This window comes from Gastrolobium bilobum, unplaced genomic scaffold (assembly GCF_033153095.1).
Source record: "Gastrolobium bilobum isolate Gb01-03AN ecotype WA unplaced genomic scaffold, APGP_CSIRO_Gbil_v1 utg6459, whole genome shotgun sequence".
NCBI lineage: Eukaryota > Viridiplantae > Streptophyta > Magnoliopsida > Fabales > Fabaceae > Gastrolobium > Gastrolobium bilobum.
Genome location: NW_026895412.1, coordinates 1,694 through 15,327, shown reverse-complemented (window position 1 = coordinate 15,327; position 13,634 = coordinate 1,694). Strand labels below are relative to the sequence as shown.

Here is a 13,634-nt window from a genome sequence, read left to right as displayed (position 1 = left end):
AGAGCAGTTGGAGTGAGATGAAAGAATTTGAGAGTAAAAACAAGAGAATTTCAGCACTAAATGTTAGAGTAAAATGAGTTGGGTTGGGTTGGATTGATGGATATCTAGTGGTAAAAAAATAAAAGAATTTGAGAATGAAAATAAGAGAATTTGGGTAATAAATATAAGAGTAAAATGAAATGGGTTGGGCTCGATTGATGGATATTTAGACATAAATAGGTGCACATGTGACACAATTATCTGAGCGCTACATGGGGCCTCGAAATGGTAGTTAAAATCTTGATTTAAATCTTAGATTTTACGATTTTTTTCAATCAAAACAATTGTACCAAAATTCCAAACGCTTTTACGATTTTACGATTTTTTACGATTTTTCTTACGTTAGGATTTTACGTTTTACAATTTTTTATCCTCCTTCCGATTTTAGGTAAAATCCCGATTTTAACTACCTTGCAACACTCAAATTTTTATTAAAAAAAAGAAAATTAAAATAGTGCTAAGGTGCTTGTAGTTAGGGGTGTAAATAGGTCAGGGCCTAATATGGATTTACTGCTGTTATGGATATGAATATCACATCCCAACTACCCAATTAAGAATCTACTAAGAGATAGAGTCATAAACATCTCAACAACTCTAAACAGCCAAAGGGCACAAGATGAGGATCACATCCCAACAGAAAGAGAGTTGAATCCTACTGCAATTGGGGGAGCTCAAAAGGCCCAAGCCTAGGAAGGTAATTCTTATAAATAAGAGCTTAAGGACCCCAGGTAAACATCTTGAACCTATTTACGAATACTGCTCACATTGTGCACACACCCACCCCATTGGCTATATGCCTATTGCTTGTGCGCAGTGATTGGGACATCGGCTATAAGCCTATTATACATCTGATATACACTATCTCTGAGCGCATACCATACGGTATAGCAATACGGTCTATCTAGGACCTAACAACTGCCTAACCTACATTAGGTCAGATTCAGCCTATTATATATAGTCAAATAAAACAGGTCCATACTTTTAAAAAAGCATATCTAGAAAGCATGCCACAAGCTTTCTTTTACATGTCGAGTCTATAGGTTTATAGACCGATCTATATCATATTATTTATTTTAAATAAAATTATTATCTCAATGATTTTGAATAATAAATTAATATTATTTTAATTATTTTTTAAATACTGAATGTCTAATAGGCTTAAACAAGCTAACAGATCTAAGCTTTATTTTTAGTATAGGTCAAACTAGAATTATGATTCGAGCCTACACAAAGCTAACAGGTTAAACCTAAATTATTTTGTACAAATCTAACCTATTTAAGCCACAGCTCAACCCAACCTATTTATATTTTGCAGCATTCAATTATTATTATTTTAATAAAAAAACTGGCATTCACCAACCAAATGAAAAAAAAATTGCGGGTAAACCCGTATCGGTAAATAAGTAAATAACCCTCCTAAAAAGAACATGTTCCTTAAACGGCCGCAAAACTTCTGTACCTTTCTACCGTTTCTTTCTTGGCTACCTCTCAAACTTATTCGGAAATAGATCCTATCTGGTGTATAATTTAACATGATTATACGATGTGAGAGTATTTTAATTATTAATAATTAAATTAATAGTGATGATTGTATAATTTCTTATTCTTATATTTTTTTTCTCTCCTCTTTTATCATCGTTAACACACTTATGTATAATTACGATTGCTTCATATAATATTTATTGTCATGTTAATTAGCTAACATATCAGAGGATACACTCCGACTTATTCCCACTCCAATATTTTCGTCTGCATTCTGCAACAACAACACGTGTTCTGCTCCAACTTTTTACAATACATCAAACTCGAAAGATTCTTCTTTCGAACTTGTCCACTTCTCTTTCTAACCACATAGCAGAAAACCCTTTGTGAAACCAGAGCACACTTCTTCATAGGTCTATAGTTTCAGGTTCAAATTCTCATGCCATTCTCTCTTCACATAGCCACCATTCATCCCCACCCCATATCATGGAACCTTCTAGGCACACACCCCACAACCAAGGAGTCAATACCCAGTAATCAAAATCTGTTTTTGAGGAGAGTCTTAGCTTGTTCTTCTCTCAGAACCTCTTTTAACTGTGATTCTAATGGAGGGGTTGAGAAAGGTTTACCACCCACTTCGCCAATTCGCCTTCCCTTTGTTGTTAGGAGCCCCACTAAGGTCTCTAGGTTCTTCTGGAATGGTGGCTGCTTGCAGTTGGTCAGTGTTGATGGTAGTGCTGCGTCTTCTGATGTGGATTTTGATGTTACGTTGTTCAGGGTATGTGGTTCTGTTGTTAAGGACTTCTTCATTCCAAGACAAGTCTCAGGGAATTACATGGATTATGTGAAGTGGAAGCTCTTGCATCGTATTTTCAGCTCAGCACTTCAAGTTCTTGCTACTCAGGTACTACGCTGATTGTTAGTTTTTTTGTTTTTGGGTAATTTGTTTAAATTAAAACTGTAGGTGGGTTTGAGTTGTTGTATGGTTGTTTTGTTTCATGTTATGTGATTGGTGGATTGGTTTGCTTTTGAAAATTGATAATCCATGATGCATGAGTTCAGGTGGAAAAATTCAAACTTGGTTTATCAGTCCATTGTCATGTGCTCTGCATATCATCAGGAGGGGTGAGAGAGGGAGAGAGAGAGAGAGAGAGAGAGAGATGGGTTTGTTTGCTTTTGAAATTTGATAATCTAAAATTCCTGTGGAAAAATTAAAACTTGATTTATCAATCTATTGCAATGTGCTGTGCTTGTTATCAGAAGGGGTCAAAGAGAGAGCGAGCTAAATAAGGTTCTTTGTATCCGTATCACATAATGCATTTGTTGCACACTTTGTATCCTCCTTTAAGCTATGATGTAAGTTCTTCTAATCTCACTACAACCGTTTGTCTTGCATAATAACTTACTATTTTAAAATGCATTGATCTCAGGCAATGTTTACGGCCATTGGAGTTGGATACTCCCATTCCCTTCCATCAGCTGCTGCCCTTAATTGGGTCTTGAAAGATGGTCTCGGACGACTGAGCAGATGTATATACACTGCTAGCTTAGCATCTGCTTTTGATACAAATTTAAAGGTAGTTTAACTTCCATTTTCAAGGAATCTATATTCCTCTGTCTGTTGTTCTGCAGTTACCAACACTGTATTTTGGCATTTGATAAAAAATTACCTGAACTCCCAAAGTACAGTAATGTGAAGTACATGATGGTAATTGAACTGCAGATTGATATGCACTAATAATATATGAAGAAATCTGATAAATCTCTCTCTTTCTCTTGGGTATCTGCTGTACAAAGAGGGTCAGGTTCTCTACATCTGTTCTTTTTGTCGCAAGCATTGGACTTGAGTTACTTACTCCTGCATTTCCTGGGTGCTTCTTGTTGCTTGCAACTATTGCCAATATTGCTAAACAAATAAGCCTGGCATGCTACTTAGCAACTCGGGTAAGGATCAATCCTCTATGATATATTAAATTCTGTATTAAATTTCTTTCTTTTTGAAAAAATGCTTTCTTGGTTTAGAGCCATTAACTCTATGATATTATACTTCTCATGGAATTTCTGTTCTGTATGTAGTCAATTTAGATTGTTTCTTAGACGACAATAGTCTCTGAATGATAGTTGTTATATAAGAATATGTATGAGCTGTATGATAGAATAAAGAAAGCTATGTTCTAGGTATGCATCGAATTGTAGATACCCTAGTTTGTCACATGAAATGATGTAACAATGTTGGGGTGAGGGGTTAGAAAGGAAGAATAGCAAAGGTTATTAAAGCGAGAAGTGTCCATTTCTCATGATGCTGATATAATAATTCTTGATGTATTGTTCCTTGTGATACATCAGTACAGCACTTGTAATTCCTATCAATATGTTTGAAATTCAGAGATTTGGTTACTTGTGTTATGTGAGTGGATTTTTAAGTCGTTAATCTACTTTGTATCTGTATACTGCTTGCATATTCTTCATGTTTTATGTTTGAATACAGATGGCTCTTGTTTCATGGCCGTTAGATGCTAACCATCATTAGTTAAATACAAAGAAGTTATCAAATATGTGAATGATTCTGATAGGGCCCAACTTAATAAAGCCCAATACTGATGTATCACAGCCTAATGAGCATGCTGAGTCAGCTTGTTTGTTAGGAGAGTTTGTTACACATGATGAGACGTTAGATGATAAAAAGGGACGTGAAGAAGGAATGGGTACCGTGGAGGTCATGAGAATTGCTTATGCAAAGTGGGAGATCCAGGGCATCTCGAAAGCCCCTGAACCATTTACATTCTGTTAAACTTTTCTTTATTTCTTTCTGCACAATTTGAGCTATAGCAGCACTATAGCATGTAGCTCGATTTAATCTTGTTGAACCTTGTTGTATTCACTGGAATGAAGCTTTTATAGAAGCAATATTCTGGGAAATTTGTTGTTATTTGTTTAGTTCCTATCAATTGGTATCAGAGCACTCCGATCTGGGTGCTTTGAACCTAGCTATTATAAAAAAATAAAAAATATATATGGAAAACAGATTTGAAAGTTTGGAGAAGATGAGAAAAGTAGAGGAGACCCACGCAAAGATAATGAGGCTCCTTGACGAGATTTTACAGAACGTTTCTCAACTAAATAGAGGTTCGCGAAGAAGATGACCCGAGCGGCAACAGGGCGATCCAAGCTGTAGGAATGATGGAGAATTTTATAGTTCTATGGTTCGCGAGAAGAAATTGGAGTTACCAGAGTTTGAAGGAGAAGAAGCCTATGGATGGCTAACCAAGATTGTGCAGTACTTTGAAACGTATGAAATACCGGAAATAGAGAGGCTTCATCGGGTTGCGAAATTGATGAAAGGTCAAGCTAGTGCTTGGTGGTGGTGCTGGAGCGGGATATATGTGAGAGCCTCTTGGAGGGAATTTGTTACGGCGCTACTCAAATGATTTCATCCAGATTTGATGAAGGAAACGATGAACAACATGAAGGCAACACAAACAGCAACAGGGGCTGACATGCGAACAAATCCTAATTTGCATGTCACCTCAGGCGAAAATTTGAAAAGAAGCTTGAAGGTGGACGTCGTGGGAAGCTATCGAACGGAGCTGTTGCAGAAAAATCCACCCATGTTGACGGAGACGATGACGGAGACGACGATGAAGGAAACGACGATGAAGGAAACGACTCCTATAGAGGAACGAAACACAGCATGGGCTGGGGTTGAAATTTGCGTTCACAATGGTGTGAAATGGGCTGGATCAGAAGGAACAAACCAGCCCAATCGAGTGGACTCAAGTTCCACGGGCAGTAAACAGGGGGTTAGTCACGTGACCCACTTAAATCAGACAACCGGAAATGACGCATGTGTCCCGACTAATGATGTGGAGATCAACACGCGTGGAAACGCTTCAAGAAGTGTCAATTTGGGGGAAAATGCTGGCCTTACACGAAACCTAGCAAGTTCAACCAGCAATAATCAAAAGGTGGCTGAGAGTGGGGTGTCAGGAAGCGGCTATCCAGAAAGGCGAAGACTCTCTCATTGCTGCAAGGTTGCGCAGCCTCAGATTTTGGTAGTGGAAGAAGACGATGAGTGGGGCAATGCAGGGGTTGATGACGTCCCAAGCGAAGCGGAAAAAGTAGGTGAAGAGCTTATAAACAAAGTCTTGGATGTACAGTTGCCAGCGACAACACAGCCACTGGCGGTGGTTGTCAACCTTCCACCATTGCCTAAACGACCAGATGCGAATCTTCAACGGGAAGGAGGGGAGGTCTTACTGCGCCGCTGCAGTCATTGGACTCCATAATACACATGTGAGAGGATGCTAAACAAGAAAATTAGGTTAGAGGAGGTGTGGCACACTTTGGGCCAAGCTGTTGACCCGATGAATAAAGTCCAATTGAATATTAAAACACCTTTAACCCAATCCAATGATATTAGTGTTTTATATGGTTGGGCTTTTCAGCTTGATAGGGAATTGAAGACGGGAAACCATGTGGTTCTTTTATCTGCTTTTGTAGACATGGGGTCCAAGCTTCATTTGTACATGCAGGAGCAGGGGATGCAGGTAAGTATTATTTATATGGATAAAATGAGGTTGTTTGGAGAATCAGTTTGCAGTGGATACATTCATGGAGAGCTGTCAATTTATAATAGATGCATTCTTGATTCACCAGTCTATTCTGATGTAGATGCTGCCAAGATTAAAATGGGCCAAGGTGTTCACGATGGAAGTTCTTTTGTTTCTTGCATAAATTGGCTCCTACATTTTCAATTGTGGGATCCTGGAGGAGATCATCAACATGCGCTGCAAATAAGTTGGCCCTTGCATTTCAAGCAATGGGACCCTGGCATAAGATTCTTGATGGCTAAACCTCACCTTGAGAGCAAGGTGAATGTTTAGGGGGGGAGTATTGATAGGGCCCAACTTAATAAAGCCCAATACTGATGTATCACAGCCTAATGAGCATGCTGAGTCAGCTTGTTTGTTAGGAGAGTTTGTTACACATGATGAGACGTTAGATGATAAAAAGGGACGTGAAGAAGGAATGGGTACCGTGGAGGTCATGAGAATTGCTTATGCAAAGTGGGAGATCTCAGGGCATCTCGAAAGCCCCTGAACCATTTACATTCTGTTAAACTTTTCTTTATTTCTTTCTGCACAATCTGAGCTATAGCAGCACTATAGCATGTAGCTCGATTTAATCTTGTTGAACCTTGTTGTATTCACTGGAATGAAGCTTTTATAGAAGCATTAGAGATTTGGTTACTTGTGTTATGTGAGTGGATTTTTAAGTCGTTAATCTACTTTGTATCTGTATACTGCTTGCATATTCTTCTTGTTTTATGTTTGAATACAGATGGCTCTTGTTTCATGGCCGTTAGATGCTAACCATCATTAGTTAAATACAAAGAAGTTATCAAATATGTGAATGATTCCTCCAAAGTTGTTTTTCCTTAGACCTCTGGACTTCTGTTGGTAGATATCTTCTTGTCATACTGATTGCTAGTTTCATTGTTGTATGTGGCTGCATAAATTTTACCATACCAACTTATAATCCATGTTCAATAATGCATAAAGCACTTTTGACAGATGATAGTTCATGTATATAAATGATTTTGAGTAACATAGATAGCTCTTAGCTATTAGCTTTCAAATTCATTAAGTTTTTGCCATGTTCATCTCTGTTACATTCCTTATCCCTTCTATTTGCTCTTTTATGCACTGCCCGCTTTTTCTTTTTATATGGTGGTTGTATGGATTTGCCTTTTACCCAACTTTAGGTATAATAAGTTTATTAATAATGGATGTGTTTGGGAAAAAATTTCTGTCTTTGTCATCAGTATAATGATTGATATACTTCTTTTTGCCTGTGAATTTTGGTGTTTTCACTCTGTTTAAGCAGTCAGCTGTTCATCAAAGTTTTGCAATAGCAGACAACCTCGGTGAAATTTCTGCTAAGGCACAGGTGAGCATGCATGTTCTTTTCATTTGGGTTCATCTGCCACCGACCCCAACTACTTTGGAATAATGGTGATGTTGATGAGGCATTTTACATGGATTGTATTCTGAATTTTTTATATGTTTCATTATTTCAGATTCAAACAGTTTGCTTTGACATCCTTGGTCTTATGCTTGCTGCACTTGTTAATCTGTGGACTGAGAACCATAAAAGGTTGTTAATTACCTCCATTAAGGAAATGATCTTATTAATTTGATGTATAAGTTGCCTGAGCTGTGGAACTGAGAGCTGACTGTAGTATATTTTCCCTTCAGAATTTGATGACCTTATCTTTCTAAATAAAAAGGAAAAAAATTTACATGATGTTACATGGCCAGAGTGTTTACACTTATACTTTTGATAGTACATGTTACAACTGACTCTTCTTGCCATGTAGACCTGTGTAGGTCTATGATATATTGTTATAGTTTTTATTGCATAAATAAATTGGCTTGTTTTCTAACTCAAGTTATCTCCTGGCTTGCAAGACAACAAGCAGGTCTCCGTTTCTTTGTTTATCCCTTTTTTGCTGCTATGGACCTTTTTGGGATTTATCAAGGACTAAAGCATGTCCATCTGCAAACCTTGACTAAGGTATGTTTTCTGATTGCTTGAATTATGAAGTTGAGTATGGATTAAATCTTTTCCAAATTTATAATTTAAAGACAAAAATTAAGTACAATTGACCCTTACCCCTATTCTCGCAAGTGAGGGAGCATTGTGCACCGGGGTTTGCCCTAGAGATAGAAACTGAGTGAGTGAAAGTGAGAGATTGATTGATTTGATGGGTGCAAAATTCTGTTTTCTTTATTTGACATACCGCTTAAATTGTGGTGGGATGGTATCTCCACTTTCAGACAAGGACAAAAAGCAAGCTTTAGATTTGCTATTATTACTGGCACATTAAAGTGGAAAAAAATTATTATTGACTTATTGTATGTCGGTCTAGCCCTGTACTTTTGCGTATTCCTTCTCATTTGCTCACTAATAAGATAAAAATTCAGCTGCATTTTCTGTACTACTGGCACTGGGTTGAAGATTCTCTCTCTCTCTCTCTCTTTTTGGGAAATAACTTTTGGTTTGGTTTTCCTCTCCACTTGAATGAAAGAGATGAAATGAATCACTGGAGTGATGACCCTCCACTTGTCTACTTTGTTTCATAAAAACCTTCAATTTGTTTTTCCCTTTTTTAACTCTCAGGTTTGGTTTTATGGCATAGGACTTTTGTTGAGAGTTTGTAGTTTACAGTCTTGTTGGTGTGTTATTGTTTTAGGATAGGCTTGAAATTATTCTGAACACTTGGATTGAGTGTGGATATGTGCCCTCCCCTGCAGAGGTTAGCGAGGTCGAAGGAATTAACTTTCTGGGAATCAAAGGTGATCTACTACTGATTCTTCTATTCGTGTTTAATAATTTCCAACTTGTGTGCTTTAGTGATGAGCATATATTCAACTAATGAGGTTTGATTCAGGTAAAAGCTTGTGGTCAATTAGAATAGGGTGCTTAAATCCCAAGGACCAAATCCCCAAATGGTCAATAAAGACAATACAATGTATAACTGATGAGGATTATTACTTTGTATGCATTGAGATTGTCAAAGGATTGAAAAAAACTGGACAGGTGAGCATTATAACGAGTGTATCCCTGTGTACCTATTCTTCCTCATAACTTCCTTTGAAGTAGTTTTGCATTCTAACTGTTTTTAATTTGCTTGTTTCGCTTGGTGGTGACCTTCAAGCATCGGATCCTTCTTTCCATACGCGAAGGAGCCGAAGCAGTACATATAATCATAGGTTTGTTACAGGTGATAAGACTACTCTTCTTAATTGTTTTTCAACTATTATGATCAATATTTTGATAAACACACCATTAGTTGTAGCTAATGTGGTTTAACTGGAACAGAATAATCTCCTTTGGACTGAAACCTGTTTTGCTTATTCTAAAGATCTTTTGATGTCTAGGCTTGCTATATCAGAAGGGCTCTGCTTGTGAAAAGTAGTAAGTGGGAGATTAATATAGAGGAAAGCAATGCTTCAAACTCAACACTTGATGATTGGTCTCTTATTGTTGAGGATAGCAAGATGTGTGCAGAAAGGGATCTATCTAATTTGATTGAACAAATGCTAAAAATGGGTTGGGTGGTGAAGAGCATTTTATTGTCAACACAAGAACAGGCTCGATACAGTTTTGTGTGTGACTAAAGATGGTTTTCAAAATATGGTGGGATGGGATCCTTAATAAAATTTGATTGTTTGGGGGATTATCATTCATTTTAGTATTGAACTATAGGATGTGTTTCAAAAGTAATTAATAGTTTAAGATTTTTATAAAACGTAAAAAAAGTTGTCAATCAACATTATAGGACGTTGCCATATAGCAATGCCCCCTCCCTTTCCTCTTTCCCCATATGAGACTTGTTGAGTATTGTTCTTGACTTATTAAATAAATGAACTTGTTGATCTCAAAATATTGCCTTAATTAAAAAAATTAAGAAGCAATAAGTTATTAATAATTTATCTTGAAAATTTATTTAAATAAAAATTTAATGCAAAAAATAATCCCGGTTCTTAGTATTTGTCAAGTATAATATTGATTCTCTAGATAAATAAAAAGCCATAAAATTCAATACTAATTATTATTTGAACCGCAATTTTTTTATCTTGAAAGCTAATATAAAGTTAAAACTAAAAATATGCCGTAAAAAATAAAGCTAAATTGTTTGGTGTTTGATCCACAAATTGTTTGCCTAGTGAATGTTTGAGTTACCTTTGATGGAGTGACTCCAATAGACGATTTCAGCTGTGGACGTGGGGGAATTGAAACCTGCATTGAAGGGGACGTAATTGGTGTAACACCCTCGATAAAAAAAATGTTAAGTTAGGATACCAAAAATAAAATAAAAATGTTAAGTTATTATGAGGCTAATATACTAACCACAATTAATATGTACATATATATTATATGCCTTAAAGAAACATTATTTTGTATCGGTTCTACGGATAAATAATATATTTTGGACTTGGCACAAATAATAAATATTTATTGGTTCTAAAGGGGGTTATTCTAATGGAGGTAGGACCTGAGAACCCACGACCCTCTTCTTTACAAGTCCAAATTATTATATTGGTGAAAGTTTTATTCTAGTTAAAGCTCTCTTACATAATATGTGCGAGATATTGTGCATCCACTCCAAAACCAAATGCAGCAACATGTTTTTGCTTTTAAGAGCAATTATGTTTTTAAGAGTAATTATGATTAACCAATATTGGAGAAAATAGGCTAAACTGGTCTAGTCCAACCCATTAATTAACTAGGTGACCTTCCACAAAGTTCAATAATCATGGCAGATCAGATGTATAAAAAACATCTATTTGGAGAATCGAAGTAGTAGTTCTAAAGAGGAACGTATGTTTTGGTGTTGTTATTGTGGAATCACTGTGATGATGTGAATCTTATGCACTCAAGGTTGATATCTTTCATGATGCTACGTCCACATAGTTTTGATAATAATAAATAAACTTGGAAAAGTTGATTCAAGAGCCATAAGAAACAACATTAAAAAAGAATCCAAGTGTGTGTCAAAGCAATGCAAATTCAAGTGCTCAAGTGTCAAAATCAAGGATCAAGTCTCAAAGCATGAAGCTAAGTCCAAGATCACATTAGAATATATATTTAGGATTTAGAACATGTATATAAAGGTGTAGAGTAAATAACACTGCATGAGCTCAAGTCATTCTTATCATTACATAATCAACAAGTGCTTAAAAACCTTAGTTTAATAGGTCAAAATTGCATTGGAAGGTATTTTTTTTCATGCTTTCAGTACACAAGCAGTCTCACATAGCCTAAATATATATGCTCACACTCTTGAAACTCTATTTGAACTTAAAAGAATGCAGCTTGGACACAAAGTATTGAATTAGGACTTAATTGATTGGTTTAATGTGTCAAAATTGGATTGGTATGGTTTTCAAATGATTTGAATGCTTAGAAATGTTTTCCATGTCCAATTATATGTGTTCAATATGATAGAAGTCATTTTGAGTGAAAAGAAGTCAAGATTTCGTGCAAGAGTGGTTGCTGCCATGAAATATCCAAATACAGATATTGGCATGTCCGGATATGAAATTCTAGATATCCAGATATTGGAGGGTTACATATCCGGATATACCCTCGACATATATTCGGATATGACCTGTCCAGAATGCTTTCCAACGACAATAAACAGTTACTTTTTTGTTGGAAAAATATATAAATTCATTTATAATGGCTCTATTTACTAGGAAACGAAAGTATATCATTTATTGAGTCGTTATTACTCCTTCTAACACATTCTTTGTTGGGCAAGTGATTTCTTTACCTAGAATGCAGAAGAACACCTGGGGGGGGGGGTGAATAGGTGTTTCCAAAATTTTCAAAAACTTTTTCTTAGTAGATCTTTAAATCTGTAAAGTCTAAACAAAGTTGAACTAACAAGTTCAATCACCACACCAACTCAACAAGATTGATCAATTTATTTTGCAAGTTCAGTTCAGATAACAGTCACACAGCTATAACAATTTTACTAATTTTACCTTAGGTCCCTATATGCCCAAAAGGATTTCTATATGATTTATATCAATAGAAAATGTACCTGACCTTTTATTTTATAGAGCAAACGCAACAACAACCTTTCTTACATAAATCAGAGAATGATTAAATTCCAACTATCAGAAAACAATTTAAATACTACAACACTTATATAAGAACCAATAAGATGCCAGCACTTTAAGAAATATAAAAGAAAACTGTTACAACACTTTCAAACCATAAATCAGTGTTACTTTAAGTCTCTAAACAGAATATGCAGAAATTAAATCAGAGAGACAAGAGACACACGATATATCCTGGTTTACACCTACTAACCCTAAATAGGGTGCTACATCCAGACTGAATAGCCGCAGATATTTTATTTATCACAAATGTACCGTAAAAGGCCCCAAATATTTTGGTTCAAGCTGTTCCCACGAGAAAATCCAGCACAATGATTTTCTTTGAACTGATAACTTTTCGGATGATTATCAAGAAATGAAAGAAAATGAAAGAAGAAGAGAGCACTGTGTTTTTCTTCTTTGTGCAGGTTAAAGAAGATGATTCAAAACCAAAAGAGCGACGAGATGTTTAAGAGAGAGAAAACAAATTTCTTATTGGCTTTCTTGAATCAATATGAAGAGCGTTGTTTTTCAGAAGATAACAAAGAGAGCTTTTCTTTATTGGTCAATTTTTTCTTCAATCGGTTATCTATGTAAAAGTGAGGTGCAACATTTCTTTTATTACTTTTTGGTTGAAAAGACAAACTAAGCTCTTCTTCTTTTTATTAGTTATATATTCTATTCAAGAGAACCCACGTGATATGATGGAAGTTCATATGCATGCTGAACTTTCAAATTAAAAAAGCTATATATTTATTTATTTATTAAAACTAATTTTTAATGATTTAGTTTTATAACAAATTATTAATTATTATTACTTATTATGAAATTAGCATGATATATAATGATATGCATTGGAGCTCAGAGAGATACTATATGATATAATAAAGTGTGTAACAAAATTCTAAAAATCTAACCACTTGTGTCTTCAAGCTCCATCTTCAATTTGAGACTTCTTGTAAATTATTTGTCATCATCAAAATATATATTCCATAACGCTAAGGAGGTCTTTAATTGCTCATTGATTACATACTTTATTGATCATCATATACTTGAGCTCATCATTGTTGTTTAAGCCATACACCTACTAGACTTCAATTTGTAAAATCAATTTGTAAAATCTGTACTTTCAGAGTACTTATTCATTCTTAAGTACATTTTCTTCTTGAGAGATTGGTGATTGAGGGTAATGAGACCCTTGTTGGAAAGTTCGCCCATAGCTAAGAAATTATGAGGAAGTGTAAGGTGACCAAGAACCAAAATCTTGGAGATTTTAATGGTTTGTTCAAGAACCCTTGAAGTTAAATCAATAGTAAAATTGAAGGATGGATGTAGGTCACGGTGGTTGTGACTGAATCAGGATAAACAAAGTTTGCACTTTCTCTAACCTTTATCTCTTTACATAAGCATTGTTTGCATACTTGTGTATATGTAGATTCA

At 35.6% G+C, this 13,634-nt stretch overlaps 1 protein-coding gene across 1 annotated transcript; it reads left to right on the top strand.

Annotated features, from left to right (window-relative positions):
* The first annotated feature begins 1,783 nt into the window (after positions 1-1,783).
* On the top strand, positions 1,784-9,911 carry LOC133310143 (protein root UVB sensitive 4). Its single transcript, XM_061511041.1, has 10 exons — positions 1,784-2,425; positions 2,952-3,098; positions 3,319-3,465; positions 7,408-7,470; positions 7,601-7,677; positions 7,992-8,097; positions 8,777-8,879; positions 8,975-9,123; positions 9,242-9,307; positions 9,465-9,911. The coding sequence occupies exons 1-10, from the start codon at positions 1,961-1,963 to the stop codon at positions 9,702-9,704; spliced, it is 1,563 nt and encodes a 520-aa protein (XP_061367025.1). The 5' UTR covers positions 1,784-1,960; the 3' UTR covers positions 9,705-9,911.
* The last annotated feature ends 3,723 nt before the right edge of the window (positions 9,912-13,634 follow it).